This window comes from Symphalangus syndactylus, chromosome 18, assembly GCF_028878055.3.
Source record: "Symphalangus syndactylus isolate Jambi chromosome 18, NHGRI_mSymSyn1-v2.1_pri, whole genome shotgun sequence".
NCBI lineage: Eukaryota > Metazoa > Chordata > Mammalia > Primates > Hylobatidae > Symphalangus > Symphalangus syndactylus.
The window spans coordinates 66,155,704-66,175,564 of NC_072440.2; the positions used below are offsets into that span (position 1 = coordinate 66,155,704).

At 61.3% G+C, this 19,861-nt stretch overlaps 2 protein-coding genes across 8 annotated transcripts in view; both read right to left on the reverse strand.

The window, feature by feature from the left end:
- Positions 1–52: 52 nt before the first annotated feature.
- On the reverse strand, positions 53–13,631 carry SCARF2 (scavenger receptor class F member 2). Of its 3 annotated transcripts, none has more exons than XM_055254179.2 (11): positions 13,286–13,631; positions 7,319–7,377; positions 7,135–7,236; positions 6,406–6,925; positions 6,078–6,296; positions 5,817–5,945; positions 5,121–5,224; positions 4,928–5,045; positions 4,644–4,759; positions 2,872–3,024; positions 53–1,747 (listed from the first exon to the last, which is right to left on the reverse strand). In XM_055254179.2, the coding sequence occupies exons 1-11, from the start codon at positions 13,453–13,455 to the stop codon at positions 840–842; spliced, it is 2,598 nt and encodes an 865-aa protein (XP_055110154.1). In that variant the 5' UTR covers positions 13,456–13,631; the 3' UTR covers positions 53–839. The 3 variants fall into 3 exon arrangements, with proteins under 3 accessions (XP_055110154.1, XP_055110152.1, XP_063478798.1); XM_055254177.2 differs by having other exon boundaries at positions 4,644–4,774; XM_063622728.1 differs by lacking the exon at positions 13,286–13,631 and having other exon boundaries at positions 4,644–4,774; positions 7,319–7,619.
- A 3,627-nt stretch (positions 13,632–17,258) lies between these two features.
- Positions 17,259–19,861, reverse strand: part of KLHL22 (kelch like family member 22) — a 50,379-nt gene continuing 47,776 nt past the window's right edge. For all 5 annotated transcript variants that reach the window (XM_055254190.2, XM_055254189.2, XM_063623581.1 and 2 more), the window contains one exon: positions 17,259–18,179. In XM_055254190.2, the coding sequence (XP_055110165.2) occupies positions 17,814–18,179 (366 nt within the window). In that variant the 3' untranslated portion in view covers positions 17,259–17,813. The remainder of the gene's footprint in view (positions 18,180–19,861) is intronic.

Sequence of the window (19,861 nt, forward strand, 5' to 3'; positions counted from 1 at the left end):
CTTCTGGGGGGCATCTTTGGCCGAAGCCTGCAGACAGGAAGTGATCAGAGCATGAGGGGAAAGGCATTTTATTAAGAAAGCTTTGGCCAAGCCCCCGCCGGGAGGAGCCCATCCTGGGGCACCGGCCGGGGGGGAGCAGCCCTGCTGGGGGCCTATAAATACATCTCCTCAGGCCACTAGAGTCGCCCCGGAGGTCCCGCGGCATGTGGGGCAGTGGGAGGCCATCAAAACCAGCTGACAGCTGAGGGGCCGGGGCTCGGGGCGCCAAGGAAGGGAAGGGGTGGGACGGACTAAGCCCCTGAGGAGCGGAGACCAGCCCTCCTCCCCAGGCTGGGGTCAACCAGATGCCCGGGAGCCCGGCCAGTGGAAGTACCCCCGGGCTCTATTGGGACGGCCAAGGGAGGGAGCCTCCAGCCAGAGGCACCAGGCCCTAGCAGGGGAGAGGCAGCCGGGGCAGAAGTGCTTCTGGCCGCAACCAATGAGAAGGTAGCCCTAACCAAGTCCACTCGTGGCCAGTAAGAGACGGTCTTTAGGCGGAGCCCTCCCATCTTTGGCCAATGAGACGCGGCCTGGTCGGAGCGCTCCATAACTCGGCCAATGGGGAGGGAGTCGCTCGCTAAGCGCCTGTCAGGCCTCGACCAACGGGATGGGCCCTTCCCGCCAGAGCACACTGCTCCAATCCAGGAGCGGCTGCAGGACCTGAGCCAATGAGACGCAACCTCCGCTAGCCGCGGTGCTCGGCCAATAGGGGGCCGCCCGTGCCCAGTCGCGTGGGAGGCATGGGGTGGCAGGCGGCGCTGCGAAACTGAGGGAGCTGCGCGCGGAGGAGCCACAGCCTGCTACAGGGTGGGCGCGCCCGCCCTGCCCAGCTCACCCGCCGCCTCCCGGCTCTTCTTGCGCGGCGGCTTCTGGATGGGGGTCTTCTTCCGGGGGGTCTCAGGCGGGGGCATGTCGGTCGCCGCCTTCTCAGGCCCCGGGGTTTCGGTCGCTGGGGGCGCGCGGACGGGCGAGGTTGGCGGCACCGAGCGCTTGGCTTTTTGTGGGGGCGCCGGCTTTTCCCTGGGGCCCTGCGCGACCAGGGCCCCGTCGGCGCGGCCCAGGCTGCGAGTCTTGCCGCGCAGCTCCGCGGCTAACATGGAGGCAGCCTCGGGCGCGCTACGCGGGGGACCGCCGGCGTCCATGGGCTCCAAGAGGCCGGGGCCGCGGCCCCGCGCTCGGGCCCTGGGCGGCGAGGGTGCAGCGAGGGCGGTCGCCTCCTCGGGCAGCCCGGGGGGCCGCGGCGTTGGGTCGCGGGTCCGGGGGCTGCCGTGCTCGACTGGCTGAGCCGATTTGTCGCTGGGCGTCCGTTTCCTCTTGCTGGGGCTGGGCGCCGCCTCAGGGCCTGGCGGCGGTGGTGAGGGCGCACGGCCAGCTGCAGCGGCGCTGTGCTTGCCGTGGATCCAGGATACCTTAGGCTTGGTGGCGGGGTCAGGTGGCGGCGGTTTCCTGCGCTCGGGCGATGGCGACAGCGACAGGCCCCCAACCTCGCCCCGGACCCGGGCCGGCCGGGCCTCGCGTCGGGCCACGCGCGCGTACAGAGCCCCGCCGGGCCCTTCCACGCTGGACGCCGACCGCTCGCTGTCGGAGGACGCGGGGAGGGGCATCGCCTCCTCAGCGGACGCTGGCGTGGTCAAGGGCACGGGGGATGGCGCCGGCGCCTCGGCAGGGACAGTGGGGACTTCGGGGTCCCGGCTTTCCGCTGTTGCCTCTGGCAAGGGAAGAGCAGGGCGGTCACAGCCTTCAGGAATACCTTTAGGGGCTCCAACCTCCAGGCGCAAACCTTCACCTTTCCTCCTCTACCCACGCCTTGGCACTGTGTCACCCTGGCATCTAGACGTGCCTGGCACAGAGCACCAACCACACATGTGTAGTTCAGAGCCTCGGGCTATGCGGCTGACTCTGAACTCAGGCTGTTGGAGGAGTGATGGGCGCATTCCCGCGACTGAAGCCCAACCTTGGCCTAGCCTGGCAGCCCTGCCCCGACACCCCTCCAGCCTTGGGCGCCTACATCATCGAATTTGAGGCTGGAACATCCCCACAGGGGTTCCATTATCCTTCTTTAAGAGAGAAGGCTTCTAGCCGGGCGCGGGGGCTCACGCCTGTAATCCCAGCACTTTGGGAGGCTGAGGTCACCTGAGGTCAGGAGTTTGAGACCAGCCTGGCCAACATGGTGAAACCCCATCTCTACTAAAAATAGAAAAATTAGCTGGGCGTGGTGGTGGGCGCCTGTAATCCCAGCTACTCAGGAGGCTGAGGCAGGAGAATTGCTTGAACCCAGGAGGCAGAAGTTGCAGTGAGTGGAGATCATGCCACTGCACTCCAGCCTGGGTGACAGAGCCAGACTCCGTCTCAAAAAAAAAAAAAAAAAAAAAGAGAGAGAGCGATAAGGCTTCTGAGGCTCCAAGTTGGTCACCTGCCTGTGGCATCTGGGGGCACGGTCAAGGGAGGAGACAGGGCAGAATCCCAGCCAGTCAGGCTCCTTTCTGCTATCTGTGGATCCAAGGCTGTGGATCCAACCCCCATACTCTGTGGATCCCGTCCTCCTGTCTCCTCTGCCACCCCCTACCTAAGCCCGGAAACTTCTCTCTGCCTACTTTCCCCCAGAAGCAACCCTGGGCTGTGGCCTACCCGTCTCCCCACACCCGTCTCCGGTACTGAACAGCAGAGTCCAGCTCTATGGCCTCAGCTCCGTGGCCAACCCTCAGGTACCAGCATGGCCAAGCCCTTCCTCTCCATGCTGCCTGACCCTCTCCTGTGTCCCCCCCAGAACACAGCTTTTCCATGGGAACATTTCACTGGGCTGGAGTGATGCCCAGGCAGGGCCTTACTTACCCTCATGGGGTACACAGTACACAGGGCCTTCGTCAGTGGTGTCAAACGAGGAGAAGGAGGCCCGAGAGGACCAGGATGGTGAGGGCTGCTCCAGCCCTGAGGGTGGCTCCAGGAAGCTGCAGTTGAGTGTGTTATCCAGGTCGTGGTGGGCCACTGGGGAAGGATGAGGCAGAGCTGCCAGGGGTCCACTCTGCCCCAGCCGGTGCCCTCATTAGCCCCTGCTGTGACAAATGTTGATGGGGTGACCAAGACCAGCCCTACTCTCGGACTGCAGGGGGCACAGGCAACTCAACAGGTACAGTGACACTGGGCCAGGACTGGAGAATGAGTAGAGGTGAACCCAGAAAAGAAACATGGGCACAACATGTGTTAAGGTGCAAGGCAAGTGTGTGCAGCCAGGGAGCTGGAAAAGTTTGGGCTGACGTGTTGAGAAAAGACCAGAAAGGTGGGAGATGGGGCTGTAGAAGACACCTGGCTGGGACAGGCCACCAAGGCCTCCAAGCTCTGTTTTAGGCCCTGCCTTGTGCGACTCAGGGAGCCTTGGAGCACTTCTGAGCCCAAATGCGCAGTGGCAGGGCTGCCCTTTGGCTCAGCCCATCTCAGTAAGCTGCACCCTAGGCCTGGCCTCCAGAGATGCAGACCCCACAACGGGGCCCCAGAAGCTGGCTAGACTGGCCTCCATTCCACAGAGGGATATGGGGTCCACTCCCCACACCTATGTCCCCAGATGCCATGCTGCTAGGTGGGCCAAGGGGTTTTCTCTCTCTCTTGTTTGCTTGGTTTTTCTTTTCTTTCGACAGTTTTGGGGTTTCTCCTCCCTCCCTCCCTTCTCTCTTTCTTCTCTCTTCTCTTCTCTTCTTTCTCTTTTCTTGACAGTTTTGCTCTTGTTGCCTAGGCTGGAGTGCAATGGCGTGATCTTGGCTCACTGCAACCTCTGCCTCCCAGGTTCAAGCAATTCTCTTGCCTCAGCCTCCGGAGTAGCTGGGATTACAGGCATGCACCACCACACCCGGCTACTTTTGTATTTTTAGTAGAGACCGGGTTTCTCCATGTTGGTCAGGCTGGTCTTGAACTCCCGGCCTCAGGTGATCCACCTGCCTCAGCCTCCCAAAGTGCTGAGATTACAGGGGTGAGCCACCGTGCCCGGCTTGGCTAAGGGGTTTTCTCAGCTGTTCATCTCCCAAGAGTCTGAGCCCCCTTCCCCTCCATCTTTAGAAATAAGTGGGAAAGAGAGGAAGTGGTGACTCGCACCACCCAGGTGCGAGTCAGCATGGAGAGAAGCGGCACACCCCACCCACCCCCATCCTGTTGGTGGGTGGGGGCCAGCCTGCCCACTTTCCAGGAGGATCTCTGGGTACTGCTGGGGATGTAGGCAGGAGGGCGGGTCCTCTCCGTGGGGCAGGGCACTCCCGTGCCCACGCATTCCCCCAGCAGGTCTGGCCGGGATATACAGCCTTCTCCTACAGACTGGGGGAGCCTGCGGGAACCAGATGTCCACACACCCCTGATGCGATCACTCTCAGGGCCAACCCTTCTGACGTATGCCCACATCAGCTGGCGTACCTAGGACTCCTGCCTTCCTACCTGGCCTCGCCCTCAGCAGCTGCCACACCTCTTACCTTCCCTCTGGTCGCACCTCCTCGCGCCCACGCACATCAACACTCAAGGTCCCCCATTTCCTCACTGAGATCTGGACCCCCTCACACCCATTTCCCAGCAGCTTCCTGCGTCGAGAGGTGTTTCTCCCAGATACCCCGCGCTGTCATCCTTACCTACGACTTTGGGTAGTTTCTGCCTCCGGAGCGGGATCCGGGGCAGCTTCATGCTGATGCGACTGAAGCGCCCGCATAGTCGGTGCGGCGCCTTCTTCCTCCCAAGCGAAAGCTCCCTGCGGGGGCGGGGTCTGAGCGGAGGGGTGGGGCCCAGGGGCGATTAGATCTCGGCCGGAGCCGAGCACAGAAGGGGGCGGGGGCGGGGAAGGGTTGGATCTCGGTCCGGTGGCACCCAGAGGGTGCGGCCTGAACCCAGGCGAAAGCGGGGCAGTATCTGGGCTCACCGGCGCGCAGGGTCCTTGCCGCGGCAAGCGCAGCAGCAGCCGAGCAGCGAGAGCAGCAGGCAGACGAGCAGGACGAGCAGCGCGCCCGCGCCCATCACTCCCTTGCGCTGGTTGGTCTCTGTGGGGGGTTATGGGGTCAGCGCGGTTTCTGGCACCCCTGCATTCCTTAACGGGACGCCCCTCATCCACTTACCTAAGTGGCAGGCACCAGTGACCGGATCGCACGAGTCCTCGTGGCAGCTGCAGGCCTGAGCACAGTCCGCGCCGTGCAGTCCGGGCGGGCACGTCACGTTACAGCTGCCGGGACATAGGGTCAAGGCAGGCCGCAGCCGCCCCCCTAGGATGCCCCCTACCCTCACCCCTCACCCGCGGCCAGGGCCCAGGGTCCAGGGTCCCAGAACCGGGCTCTCTCTCGCTCCACTCGTCGTCTAGGGATCGAAGCCCCGCCCCGCCCGTGGCATATATTGGGTGGTGGATGTTTTGGAAAGGAATGTTGCACAACACCAGTTGGGGGGCCTAGGGGATAGGATTCGTGGTGGCCGCGCGGCAGCGCCCACTGCTGGGGCTGACTCGGGTAGGTGGGAAGAGGGGCTGCTGTAAGCGGAGGTCCCTGGTCCTTCTATACCAACTCGGGGTCACCTCAAGAGCCCACTGACACAGGCTGGACTGGTCACCAGATCCTGCGCTGAACGTGAGCTCCCCGACATCCGGGCAGGAAACTGGCCCCAAAGAGCCTACTGTCACCCCCTAGCTGGGGTAAGGGACCAAGGCTGAGGTGATAACCCAGCTCAGGGTGGAGAGGCCACCTCGTCGGCCCCTGGGGTCTGGCTGGACCCCCCTCTGTGGCAGATACAAGTCCCCAACCCCCTCCCGGTCCCGGGGCACTCACTGGGGCCCGTGGACGCCAGGGCTGCACAGGCAGCGCCCCGACTGGAAGTCGCAGTGTCCGCTGCCGCAGTCGGCGCACACGAAGGCGCAGTCCTCGCCGTAGGTGCCATTGCTACACTTGGTCTCGCACCTTGGAAAGAGGGGAGGAGGCGTCAGCAGAAATGGAGGCAAACGGACCACAGCGCCCTCGACAGAGGGGCCTTCGTTAGGGAGGCAGGGCGGGGGACTGCGTGTCTGGGCCGACGCAGGCAGGGCTGCTCACCGGTCGCCGATCCAGCCCGCGTTGCAGCGCGTACACTTGCCGGTGACATGGTTACAGGCATGCCCGTCGCGGCACGGCGGACAGCGGTGGCTGCAGCCCTCGCCATAGAAACCGGTGGCGCAAGGCTGGTCGCACTTGGTTCCGTTCCAGCCGGGCTCGCACGTCAAGCAGCGGCCCTCGGCCACCGTGCACGGCTGCTGGCCCTTGCACTGGCCACACCTGGGGGAGGGGTCGGAGGCTAGGGAAGGCTGGGACCCGCCTCACCCCTGCCCCCATCGGCGGCCCGCCCTTCCACCTCCTCCCTCCCTGGCCGAGAGACCGCGCTTACCGGCGGCGACAGCCCAAGCCGTAGAAGCCGGCGGGGCACGGCTCGCGACAGTACTTGCCGCGGTAGCCCGGCTCGCAGGCACACGTGCCGTCCACAGGGTGGCAGCGGCCGCGGAAGCACTGGCAGTAGCGATCGCAGCGCGCGCCGAACGTACGCTCGCGGCACTGACAGCGGCCGCTCTGCTGCTCGCAGGGAGACGAGTTGCAGGCGCACTGGTTGTTGCAGCTGCGGCCCCACCAGCCTGCGTGGCACAGGCAGGCGCCGGTCTGTGGGTCGCAGCGCGACGTGGCGCTGCAGTAGCACGCGCTGGCGCACTGCGCGCCCCACCAGCCGGGCTCACAGCGGCACGCGCCGCTCCGCGGGTGGCACGTGCCATGCTGGCACTGGCACGCATGCTCGCAGCGCGCGCCCCAGCGCCGCGCGTGACAAGTACACTGGCCTGTCACGTCCTCGCACTGCCCGTGTGGGTGGCAGCTACACAGCTCCTTGCAGTCGGGGCCCCAGAACTGGCGCGGACACTCTGCAGGGGAGGAGCGGAGGGGGTGGAAGGCCCCGGTGCTTAAGTAGGTGCCCCCAGCCAGCCGGAACCTGCCCGCGTCCCGCACTCCAGCCGCTACCTCTGGGGACCCGCCCCGAAGGCGGATCCGACCCCGCCCCACCTTGGACCCGGCCCCATCTCTCCAGGATTCCGCCCCACCGACCAATATCGGCCCGACCCCCCACGCTCACTGGTGTCGCAGTTGGCACCGAAGTAGCCGTGGCGGCAGCGGCACTCGCCAGGCCTCACGCACACCTCGTTCTCCGAGCACGTGGAGTTGCCTTCGCACACCGCTGTGGACGAGACAGGCCAGAGCTGCTGCGCGTCCGATCCCCGCCCCGCCCCCGCCCCAGGTCCCCGGGATGACCCACTCACCAATCCCACACTCGTCCCCTTGCTGTCTCCAGCCAGCGCAGCACGTGGGCACCTGGGAGCTGCGAGCAGAGGGAGGACATCTGAGCCCGATGCCCCTCCCCCAGTCCCCATCTGCTCCGGGCTCCTCTGTAGGCTCTGCACAGCCTCCCTGCCTCTGCAGTTGCGCTCCTGTCCTAGGGGGGTGGTTAATGAGGTCCTGCCAGGCAGTGTCTGGCGGTGGAGGATTGCCACAAACAGACCTGACCGTCAAGAACTTTCCAGCCCAGAACCCCCATCCCATCTCACCTAACTCCTTTATGTCCTCCTCCCACAGCCATTAGGCCTGAGAAAAGTGGCCTTGGAGTCCCGGGAAGGACAGCAGTGAGGTAGCAGCCAGGGAGAGGACCATGGGCCTCAGGACCTGCCCAAACGTGAGGGTCTAGGGCATCCCTCCAAGTGGAGGGCCCAGCCTAATGGGTGTCATGGATCCAGATGTGATATGATGTGACATGATGAGGACGGCACTAGGACTGGCTGGGCCACAAGGACACACCTAGATGCCCAGTTGGGGTTGAGCTCCAGTGGGGAGGGGCAGCCTCTGGACAGGGGGATGTGGGGTGGCATGTAGACACAGTGAGGTGACCACTTGGCAGAGGGGCTTCTGGAGGGAGGTGGGGTGAGGCCCACCCAGCCACTAGGGAAGGAGCAGGCACACGTGGAGTACCCCATGTGCAGGAGGAAAGTCAAACTGTAGCAGAAGGACTCAGGGACCAGGGTGGAGGAAGGAGCTACTAGAGCATCTGTTTATGCCTTTGTTGTTGGTTTTGAAACAGTCTCCCTCTGTTGTCCAGGCTGGAGTGCAGTGGCACGACCTCGGCTCACTGCAACTTCCACCTCCCAGGTTCAAGCAATTCTCCTGCCTCAAACCTCCCAAGTAGCTGGGATTACAGGCGCTTGCCACCACACATGGCTAATTTTTGTATTTTTACTAGAGACGGGGTTTCGCCATGTTGGCCAGGCTGGTCTTGAACTCTGACCTCAGGTGATCCGCCCGCCTCAGCCTCCCAAAGTGCTGGGATTACAGGCATGAGCCAGCGTGCCCGGCCTGTTTATGCTGATTGTCTTCCTCTTGTTCCGTTTGATTTGGCTTTACAGCGTATACAATGCTACCGCAGCACTTCAGGAGAGCACAACCTCTAAAACCCTGGGTGGATGGGGTGTGTGAGCACAAAGGTTTGAAGGCCCTGCCTGAGTGAAGCCATGATGGCTACAGAGGGTTCCTAGGGGATGAGCTGGGGTTAGCCCACATTCAGGGGCAGAGGAGACTGAGAAGGAAGAGCCACCAAGGCTGCAGGATCCTAGGGTCCCAACTGACCCAGAACTTCGCCTCAATCCTAAAGGCATGTAACAGCCATTCGCACTTTAGATAAAAGGAGCACGCTTCTTCACAAGCAGACTTGGATTCAGTATCTGAATCTAGAACCAGGACATGGTGGTGGGGGGAGTTTGGGAGGAAGCCTGAAGACCCTAGAGGGATGGGATAGACTGGCCCCACACCATGCATTTCAGGATAGTACGTGCCTGGCATGCTCCTGCCCAGGCTTCAGAGGATGCCCCAACCATTCCCCAGCTAGACAGAATTCCACCCCCTGCACAGAGCACCTAGGCCTCGAGGCCCCTCCTCCTGAACAAGGCTTGGTTCTCCTTCAGGCCAAAGATGTGACCTGGCAAACAGGACCATAAAATCCTAAACTTTGGGGAATTGGTCCAGTGTATTTGCCACAAATAAAACTGGAAACCAGCGACAGGAATTCAAAGGCCTGGCTTTTCCTGGCCCCTGCCCCCACTGTCTCCACCCACCCAGCCCTGAACCTGGGGGCACCAAAGTGCCCATCTGCAGGGAGACCCAGGTCTGCTGGCCATCACCCACCCAATTGTGTCTACTTCTGAACCATGTTCACCGGATGGAGAGCCTCTGCAGGTGTCCCTCCTGTGGGGAGCTTTGCCAGGTGGCCTGCTGGAATTGCCCCGGAAGCACTAACCCCCTTCTGCCCTGGACATGAGGCTCTGTGTCTAGAAGCCTAGTTTTAGGGCCACACTCAGCTAGGTTTGATGTCTGGGTTTGCCACTTGCTGTGTGACCTCAGGCATGCAGCTTAAGCTCTTTGAGCTTCAGGCTTCTTAGCTATATAGTAGGGCCCTACTGTAGGAAGATTAAGAGAGCCAAGGTGTTTTTAGCCGGGTGTGCTGGCAAGTACCTATAATCCCAGCTACTCAGGAAGCTGAGGCAAGAGGATCACTTGAGCCCAAGGAGTTTGAGGCTGCAGTGAGCTGTGATGGCACCACTGCTCTCCAGCCTGGGCAACAGAGTGAAACCCTGTCTCAAAAAGAGAGATAGAGATAGGAGAGAGAGAAAGACAGACAGACAGACACAGAGAGCGCGCGCCAAGACCTATGAAGTGGTTTGGCACATACTAAACACAAAGGATCCTGAGGGCAGGCTGCAGTGCCTCTGAGCACACTCGGTCATCCCTGGCTTAGTGGGCACCCAGGCCTAACCCCAGCAGAGCTAATGGCCACCAGCAGGACAGAGCACATTTGGGTTCACTGAGAACAAGATGTAGCCTGGCGCGGTGGCTCACGCCTGTAATCCCAGCACTTTGGGAGGCCGAGGCAGGCGGATCACCTGAGGTCGGGAGTTTGAGACCAGCCTGACCAATATGGAGAAACCCTGTCTCTACTAAAAATACAAAATTAGCTGGGCATGGTGATGCATGCCTGTAATCCCAGCTACTCGGGAGTCTGAGGCAGGAGAAGCGCTTGAACCCGGGAGGTGGAGGTTTCGGTGAGCCGAGATTGTGCCATTGCACTCCAGCCTGGGCAATAAGAGTGAACTCCGTCTCAAAAAAAAAAAAAAAAAAAAAAAAAAAGAACATGATGCTTTCCTTCTTGGAAGGGCTGGCAGAAAAGGCCAGGTGGTGGTGGCAAGCCCACTCTCTCTGAAGATCTTACAAAGACGGGTGGGGAAAGATAGCCTGCTGCAGGGCCACGCCCACGCTTGCCCTGTAAGCCGGCAAGACGCTGAGGAGCCAGGCCATAGGCTGGGCCCAGGCCCCTCAGCAAGCAAGACATGCCGTAGGCTTCTCCCTCATAGAGCATTAGTTCTTCTGTGATTCAAACCCACTGTGAGTTCTCACATCTTCAAGTTGGCTTATGGTGTCCATACCTGTCCATGTTCTCCCCCAAATCCAGGCAGAAAAGCTTCTCTGCCTGCCACACCCTTCAGACCCCACACCTGCCCGACCCTCCTCTTGCCCCGCCCGGACATCTCTCCTCTGGTTTCTGTCCCCATCCTCAGGTCTCTCTTCTGTCCACACTAGCTCCCTCGGGAAGCTCACTGAACACCGACAACACCTTGGACCCTCCAGCAGGGCTCTCCCCGTCAATGCTAGACTTGCAAATCCAACTGCTCAATAGATGATGTAACCAGAGGGAGACCTCATGGGCCTCATGCTTAACCAGCCCAAACCTGAACTCTTGACCTCCTTGCACCCTGAGTCTTCCCTGTCTCAGATAACCCTGCCTGTCCTTTCAGGCTGGGAGGCTGAGACCTGGAGAAGCATCTCTGACTCTTCTTTCTTGTCTACACCAGATCCATTGAGAAAAAAGACGCTGAGCTCTAGCTTCTAAACGATATCTAAAATGGGATCACTTCCTCCTTCCCTATCCCAGCCTTGTGAGAGCCACCCTCCCTCTCCCTGGCTTTTTGTAACTGGCCGCAGCTTCCACCCCCTGCCCCCCAGGGTGTGAAGTGTTTGCCACCTGGCAGCCAATCCTGGTCAGATCCCACCCTTTCTCTGTGCAAAGCCCCCAGGGGGTCCCATGGCCCTCAGAGGAAAAGCCCAAGTCTTCTGAGCAGTGGCAGCCCACGGTGGCCTGCCCACCCTCACTCTCTGGCAGCTCCTCCGCCAGCCCCTCCTGGACTCTGCCCAGCTTCCTGGATCCTTCCTGTACTTCCACAAGCCCTCTGCCTTGGGAACCTTGCCCCAGACACCGACAGGGCCTCCGTGCTCTTCTGCAGGCCTGTGCTCACTCACCACATTCTCAGCGGGTCTCCCCAGAACACCCTAAAGGAAACAGCACTCCCCAACTCAACACCTCCCAGCTCTTGCTAGATGTCTAGACACACTTGCTTTTCTGGACTGTGTGTCTCTTCTGCCATAGGGTCAGGGTCTCCACCGCAGCTTCCCTACACCAATACAGGCCTGGCACAGTGTAGGTGCATAGGATTTTACTGGCTCTGCACTCTTCTCTCCCCATCCTTCTGCCTCCCAGGAAAGGGAAGGGCTGATGGAAGCCTTGCAAGACGTGGGAGGACAACAAAGACATGACCTAGACCCCAGGTGGGCAGTGCCCAGAGTGGCTGTCCTTCCCATCGACCCTTGCCACTCATGACCACAGCGATCCCTACTTAGCCCCATGAGGGGGTTGTGATCACTAATCCCATTTTACAGAGGTGGAGACAGGCCCAGAGAGGTCAAATGACTTGCCCAGGTCCACACAGCTGTGTAGGGGTGGCACCAGGGTGGGAACCCAAACTCAGTCTCGGTTCCTGGAGCAGGCGCCTCCTGGGAGGTCTGCAGACAAGGGGAGCGGGAGCAAAGGGCTCTCAGGCTCCGGACAGCTAGAGCCTGGCACCGGACCCCCATTCCTGGTCCCGGGCCTGTCGGGGAAAGAGGGCTGGAGTGAGTAGACAGAGCCCACGGCGATCGCGCCCTCCCCCTCTCCAGGAACCGCCCCGCCCGCCGCCGCCGCTGCATTCCTGGGGCCGGGGAGGCCCGGGAGTCGGCGGCGGCGGCATCGATGCGAAGCAGATGGCGGGCCAGGCCGGCCCCAGCCCCGGAGGCGGGGCTCGCAGCGGGGAGGGGTCTGCGCGCCTCGGGACCAGAGTTCGGAAACCCCGCGCGGCCCCCTCGCAGCCCCTTGTCTCCGGCGCCGAGCCCCTGGACTCGGCTTGCCCTAGCTCCGTGGCTCAGGCGCCCCGACGCGACCCAGCTCGGAGCACGGCGGCCGCCTCTGCGGCTGCCAGCCCGTGCGGCGTCTCCAATCCGCGCCAAGGCGCCCCCACACGCCCGCTCCTCACCCCTGCGTGGAGATGCTCTTGATCTTGTTGTGGCCTTTGGCCAACCCACCGGCTCCCCCGACCCCAGCTCCCAACTCCTGGCGTCCGGGGCTCAGCTCTCTGCCCTCCGTGCAAGCTCCCGGGCTCGCTCCCCCACCGGCCGGGCCTGTCCCCTGCCTGTCCCCCACTGGCTTCTCCAGCCGGCGCCCCACCTTTGCGCGGCACCTTCTTGCACCCAGTATCCCCACCTGGTTGTCGCCAGGGTTCCCACATCCTCCCGTCGCCTGTGCCTGTCATAGTCCCTCCGCCTCCCGCTTCTGGTCCACTTTGAGCGCCGGCTCCTCGACGCTCGCCTGGGTCACCACCCTTCCACCCGCGCCCGCTCTAAGACACGAATCTGTCTTTCCAAGTCTGGCTTGCTCCAGGACCTCCCCGGCTAGCACCGCTCCTCCTCCCCTGACCTTCCTCCTCACTCCCACTCCCAGCTCCAGTCGGACTAGTGCGGGGCTTTAGCACATGCAGTTCCTTTGGCTTGAATGCCCTTCCCCAGCTTTTCCCCGCGGACTTCACAACTCGGGCAAGGGTCCCTTTTTCCAGGTCTTTCCTGACATCCTGGACAACGCGTGTTGGGTGCCCACGGCACTCCGTCCTCCCCTCAGGTAACTTCTCGTCCAGGGTTCCCTGGGATGCACTGTCGTGGGCCATGGCCGAGGCTGGGCCTGGAACGGAGCCGCGCTGGCGAAGGAGCCGAAGGGGCCCATACTTGGTGTAGGGAGGTTCCGGTAGCCCCCTCCCAATGCCCGGCGCCGCCACCCCACTGCCCAGAGCGTTCCTCTCGGCCCCTCCCCCAGCCAGGCCGGCTCCTACCCGGGAGCACGGCAAACGTTGCGGCCGCGAGGGTTCAGTTCCTGAGGCGCCACGGGGTCCGGCAGCATCCAGAGCAGCAGCAGCAGCAGCGACGGCAGCAGCGGTGACGGCGGCCCCCCGGCTCCCCGGCGCCGCGCCGGCCCGGCCCCCCGGGGCCCTGCGCCCTCCATGAGGCGCGGGGCAGGCGCGGGGCGGGCACGGGCGCGGGTGCGGCCGCAGCGAGAGCGGCCGGAAGCGGAGTGCGAGGCCGGGCGGGGGGCGGCAGGAGGGGCGCCGAGCCGGGCAGGAAATTCCACATCGGCTCCCTGATCCCGGGCCAGCCGCGGCCGGCCAGGCGGCAGCGCCCGCCCCGCGCGCCAGACCCCACCCTCTGGCCTAGCCACCGCCCCTCCGCGCAGCCCCCGCCCCCATTCGGCCGCTCGCAAACTTGGGGGCGAACTTGGAGGAGGCCCGCCGAGCGCTGGGGGAGGGAGGGTCCGCTCGAGGAATCCCCGGTTTCCGCGCCTTTCCCTCCGCTCCCTAGACATCTACCGAAGCAGCCGCCCCTGCGCGCCCACTGCATAGGCCAGGCCCGGGACGGGAAGGCGGATCGGGGACACGGACGCGACTCCGCAAGCCCACCCCCGCCCCCAGCGCCTCGGAACCGGCCAAGGGAGTGGGGCCCGCAGACAGCCCAGGTCGAGGCCGAAAGCCAACTCCACAGCACCCCACCGCGAAGTCTTTGCAGTGCTGGGATGTGCGGTCAGCTCTCCTGCGCACTCCTGCGCACTCAGAGCTCGCAAGGGGCGGACCGAGCAGGATGCTTGAGGCCTGTGGTAGACTTGGTCCGGACCAGAGGCCTGGGGTAAGGGGTCTCCGTAGGGACGGATGGGAGAGATGCAGAGGAAGTAGAATGGCCAGCATGTGGACTGCGGTAGTAAGTAGAGGTAAAGACAGAAGGAGACCCCGGGGATGGAAACCCTGCAATCCTAGTTGAGGAGTGAAGGGGCTCCTCACTCACAGCCAGCCAGAATTCTGCTGGCTGTCGGATTTCCAGGAGAGGCTGGGGCTAGAGAGTGGGAACTCCTGCATCAGGTAAGGTGGGTAACAGCACAGAGCAGAGGGAAGGTGTGGGAAGGGAGCAAGACAGAGGGACAGGCCCTAGGGAGCCAGCGGGGAAGCTGGACTTGGACTGGGAGGTAGCAGGGTGTGGGTCCCCAGGGGCAACTGGGGCAGACCGACTCTCAGGCCCAAGGAGCTGGGAAGTTGGGCAGGGAGCACAAATGTCCCGTGTGTAGCCAGGTCCTAGTGAGGATGCTTGTCTTTTGGGGACTTGAGAGCTGGCAGAAGGCCTGAGCAGGGAGAGGGCACCTGCGTTCTTTGGGAAGCAGGCCACATGTGGCCCACAGGCTCACTGAGGGAGGGCAGGCAGACTCTGTCCAGGTGTGGCCAGATAGCCCCGACGGGTGGGGCTGGAGGAGGGGGCTTGGAGGAGGAGCCACTGAAAGGCCCAAGGCCATGGGCATCACCAGGCTGGCACAGGCAGAGAGTAGGATGGGGAGGAGCAGGCCCCTCACTCAGCCATGCTGGTGCAGGAGGGAGGTGGGGTGGGCTGAAAGAGAAGTGGAACTAGTGTGGACACGAATGCAACTACCTGGGGACAAATAAATGGGCCAACCACTTCTGGGCAGCTCAGCCTGGGCACAGCCCTGACCTCAGCAGTGCCCTCCCAGTGCTGGGCCCCTCCCACGGAGGATCCAGATTGCTGCTCCTAGAGGCCAGCCGGGGTCCCAGTGGCTGCAAGGTCTGTCCCAGCCCAGCTCCCGGCTTTAGAGGCACTGACCCCCTGGGCTGGAGGGGACACTCACCTCAGCTGGATGGAGGTCATGAATAACCGTATCAAATTCCATCACCTTTCTCCTTCCCCCAGACCTGTCCCCACCCCCATGTGCCACCTCTGTACAGGGAGGGCACCACCTGGATGGTGCCTCCCCAATCCCCCAGGACCTCCTAAATGTCTTAGATCTCTGCCCAGCCCTGTCTGCCACCGAGAGTAGTCTTTTTAATCTCACATGTGGCTATCCACCACTGCTCTCAGGACAAGGACCGTCCCCGGTCTCACCTCATGACCCGGTGCATACAACCCTTGCAGTAGATGGCAACTTTGGGTGTCATGGGCAGAGCCCTCATTTGTCTCAACCACCACTGCACCCCTAGGGGAAGACTGAGAAGTATGGGAGGAATGAAGGATCATCCACATGGCACCAGGATGTAGAAGGAAACCACAGACAATTGACCGCCACGCAGGCAAACTGCTGGAGCCTGGGGCCCTGGCCTGCTGGTTTTGGCCAGGATGGCTGCCAGAAGGAAGTGGACCTTGAAGGCTGAGGAGGGTTTTGCATGAAAGCAGGGACCAAGAGCCTAGCCACACTGGAGAGCACAAGTTGGGCTGCCTCAGCTCAGGGGTATGAGGTGTAGCCCTTAGAAACCCAGCTTGGCCCCAAGGCTGACAGTGGCAGGGCCAGGCTGCGCCCAACTCCAAGGCACTCTCCACCCCTCCCCAGGCTGCACAGGACCTCAGTGAGCCCTTCCTGCCCCTGCAGACCAGAGGCCTCCTGCAAACCTATGGCTGTGGCTGGTGGCTCAGGTGAGATTGTGCCAGCCAGCATGGTGTCAGGATGCACTGGAGAGTGGTGGGGCATGTCTGGTGCTCCTCCTTTCCAGAAACCTCTGAGGTCTGCAGGAGCTACTGCCCTGGCCTGCCAGGTGGTAGCAGAGACACAGGAAGTGCTGGGTCTGAGACCTACAGAGTGGAGTTCCTACTCTGAACCCATGCTCTTGCGCCTCGCCCTCAGGAGAAAGGCGGATGACACTGGACTGTGTAGCCATCCCACCCCACTAGGGCTCAACACCGGATCTGCTACCCGAAGGCGATGTCATGTTTCCTCAGGGGTACTCAGGGCCCAGGACAATGAGGAAGGTCTTCAGGTCACACACACACCTACATACCACAGCCCTGGGGGCACAGGCCAACTCTGAGGGCTTTGCCTCTACCCTCAGGAATCCTTGGGGTATCCATTTAGGAGAGCCCAGAGTGACTGATAGTCCCCCCTCCCCATCCCCTCTCCTCTCATCAAGGAGCGCACAATGCCCCTTCTCTTCTGGGACAGGATGCCAGCAGGAACACATGGCTGTCCCCACACTCTGCCCAGTCAACTGGGAAAGGATGGGGCCTTGGCAAGTTACAGCCCTGTCTGCGGGATGGCTCTGGGCACAAGGCTCATAGTAGGAGTCTGCAGGTGCAGACCCTATGAGGGCATCTGGATGGAAGAAAGCTTCACGTAGTGCAGCCCTGTGGTGAGGCTGGTGTGGACTCACAGCCCATCCATGCAGGGTGCAGGCTAAGCCTGGCAGTCTCAAGAGGGCAAGAAAAGCACCGGGACAGGTGAACAGGTGAGGGTCCCAGCTGCTGTGCCAGTGTGGTCCTTGAGACTGAGTGCCTAAGGGTTACCTGGAAAACCTGTAGCACATGCAGCTCCCCTTCCCAGCACACTCAGCTTCAGGAGGTTGGGAGGAGCCGGGCACAGGCCAGAGGGGCCACCCCCCACACCCCCGTGATGCTGCCCCGCTCCCAGGTGCTGAGGCTCTGGCTCCCTGACCCTTAGGCAGGCTGAGAGACTCCTAACGAGCTGGATTGAAACTCTGCGTGCTGCCCTGGTTGGGAGACAAGTTCCACACCAGAGAAGACACTCAGTGGCTGCACAACCATCTGTCACCAGACCAGGGCGAGTTCCAGCTTTCCCAATGAATGCCCTGTTAGCTTGTGGAGTTGACTGTGCTTCCCTCTCAGGCAGGGTCTTCCCAGTGCCACTTGGCTTCTGGCCTGGGCTTCCACAGCCTCTCCCAGATGGCAGCTCTGACCCCAGAAGCCACGCTTCCTGGGGATGCAGCTTGGGTGCACTGTGGAAAGGAACTGAGGCTGTGGCTACAGAAAAACAGTTAACACCTTCTGTAAGATGCTTTATTTCATTGATCAACAACATGGGGTCTGAAAACCCAGAGGGAGGGGTCTTTTTATCACAGAGCCAGTCCCAGGTGAGCTGATGCATCTCTGCTCCTCTGCCCCTCAGGAGCTCTCATCCTCCAACCCCAGCTGCTCCCACAGCCCCACCCCATTCACAGAAAGAGGGCTACCACGTGCCTCAGCCCCCCTGCCCAGGCTGCCAGTTCCCAGGTCCCTTTGGAGAAGGACTGATCTAGGCAGGGAGGAGAGAAGGCCAACCCCTCCAGGGCTTACTGAGGAAGGCCAAAGCCTTTCAGAAGCAGTTCCTGCTGTGACGTAATCCACAGCCTGGGATCTGCACAGCCCTGAGATGCCTGCGGCAGGCTGGCCAAGGGGCTGGTGTGAAGAAAGAGGGCAGGGCCCGTAAGCTGTGGCCAACAGGGGCAGGGGCCCTGCCCTGGAGTAAAGTGCTCTGGCCTAGGCTGCGTGGGTTTCACTGCCCTGCTGCCCCAGCCTCCTTTCTCTCTGACACCAGGCACGGGGAGCCTAGTCCTCACTGGAGTTGTCAAACTCCTCCCAGTCAGACACACTCATCACCTCAGAGGCAAAGTCCGGGTCGGCCTGGCTGCGGTCAGGGGTCCCGCGGGGCAGCTCGAGGAGCAGAGAGCGGGGCAGGGTGAGCACACAGGCCGCCAGGCCTGAGATGGAGTTGTCCAGCTGGGGCCCTTCCTCCCAGCAGTCCTTCTCCACATCGTAAATGTGCACGTAGCCTGTGCGGCTGCCACGGTTGTGTGAGCGGCCACCTAGCACATAGATCCTGTTGTCCAGCACGGCAATGCCAGGCTCACCGTGCCCAGCAGGGAGTGGGCAGACGGATGACCACTGTCCAGATGTGCAGCTGTAGCAGGCCACCTGCAAAGCCAAGGCCAGAATAAAGCCCAGCACCCGCTGCGACGAGGCTGCCAGCTCCCCCACAAGCCCACTGACCAAGGTGGCCACAGTTACCCACCATTCTGACAGGTCAGGCCCCCTGGAAGGATGGCACAGGGCCAGTGTTGAAACATCCTGTCCATGGGCCAGGCTGCTGCTCTCTCGCCCAGGGATGGCCGAGTCTGCAGGAGGCTGTCTTTTGGGCCCTCCCCTAGAATGATCCGATTCCCTCTGGCTTTGCTCGAGCCCAGCCCTTCCTCCAGGCCACCCGGCCCTAAGCCAGTCTCTGCCTCTGAGTGTGTGGCTGTGCCCCCATCAGCATGTGGTCATTCCCCATGTCTGAGGGCACTGCTTCTCTCCCCTCCAGGAAACGGAAGCTGCTTGAGAGACATGGACTCCACTGAAATGTCTTTAACCTCCCCTGCAGCACTTAGCACAGGCAGTAGGACAGGGGGAGGAGACAGAAAGTGGAAGTAATTCTTTGCGGAGTAATCAACATCAATATTCTCTTGTCTTCAAAATTGTCCAAAACAGTAAACAAAGACGTGGAAAAATGTTCAACCTACTAGTAATTCAAGAAATGCAAAATCAAAACAACAGAGACAAATTTTTCAACTGTTAACTAGCAACCACTGCAGGGAAGAAAAATCACAAAACCCAATGCTGTTGAGGGCGTGGTAAAGCCATACTACTATGTATCTGTCTGACAGCCAGAAAAGGAATTTGGCAATAAGTATTAAGAGCCATAAAAATCTTACCTTCTTGACTGATTAGCCGTTTTTGGTTCTCTAGCTATGGTAGGCAGAATAGTGGCCCCCAAAGATGTCTAGTTCCTAATCTCCAGAATATGCTACCTTAAGTGGCCAAAGGGGCTTTGCAGATAGGATCAAGGGTACAAGAATACAAAAAAAAAAAAAAAAAAAAAAAAAGGATTAAGGGTGCAGACCCTGAGATGGGGCAGTTTTCCTGGATTTTCCAGGTGACCCATCCAATTGCATGAGCCCTTAAAAGTGGAAGGGGAGAGGCTGGGCGTGGTGGCTCACGCCTGTAATCCCAGCACTTTGGGAGGCCAAGGCGGGCTGATCACAAGGTCAAGAGATCAAGACCATCCTGGCTAACATGGTGAAACCTCGTCTCTACTAAAAATACAAAAATCACCTGGGCATGGTGGCACATGCCTGTAACCCCAGCTACTCGGGAGGCTGAGGCAGGAGAATCGCTTGAACCCGGGAGACGAAGGGTGCAGTGAGCCAAGAGCACCACTGCACTCCAGCCTGGCGACAGAGCAAGACTCTGTCTCAAAAAAAAAAAAGTGGAAGGGGAGGCCGGGGGTGGTGGCTCACGCCTGTAAGTAATCCCAGCGCTTTGGGAGGCTGAGGTGCGTGGATCACCTGAGGTCAGGAGTTTGAGACCAGCCTGGTCAACATGGCAAAACCCCGTCTCTACTAAAAATACAAAAATTAGCTAGGTGTGGTGGCGAACACCTGTAGTCCTCCTAGCTACTCAGGAGGCTGAGGCAGGAGAATCACTTAAAACCAGGAGGCAGAGGTTGCAGCGAGCCGAGACTGCACCACTGCCCCCCAGCCTGGGTGACAGAGCAAGACTCCATCTCAAAAAAAAAAAAAAAAAAAAAAAGGAAGGGTAAAGCCAGACAAGAGAGCTGG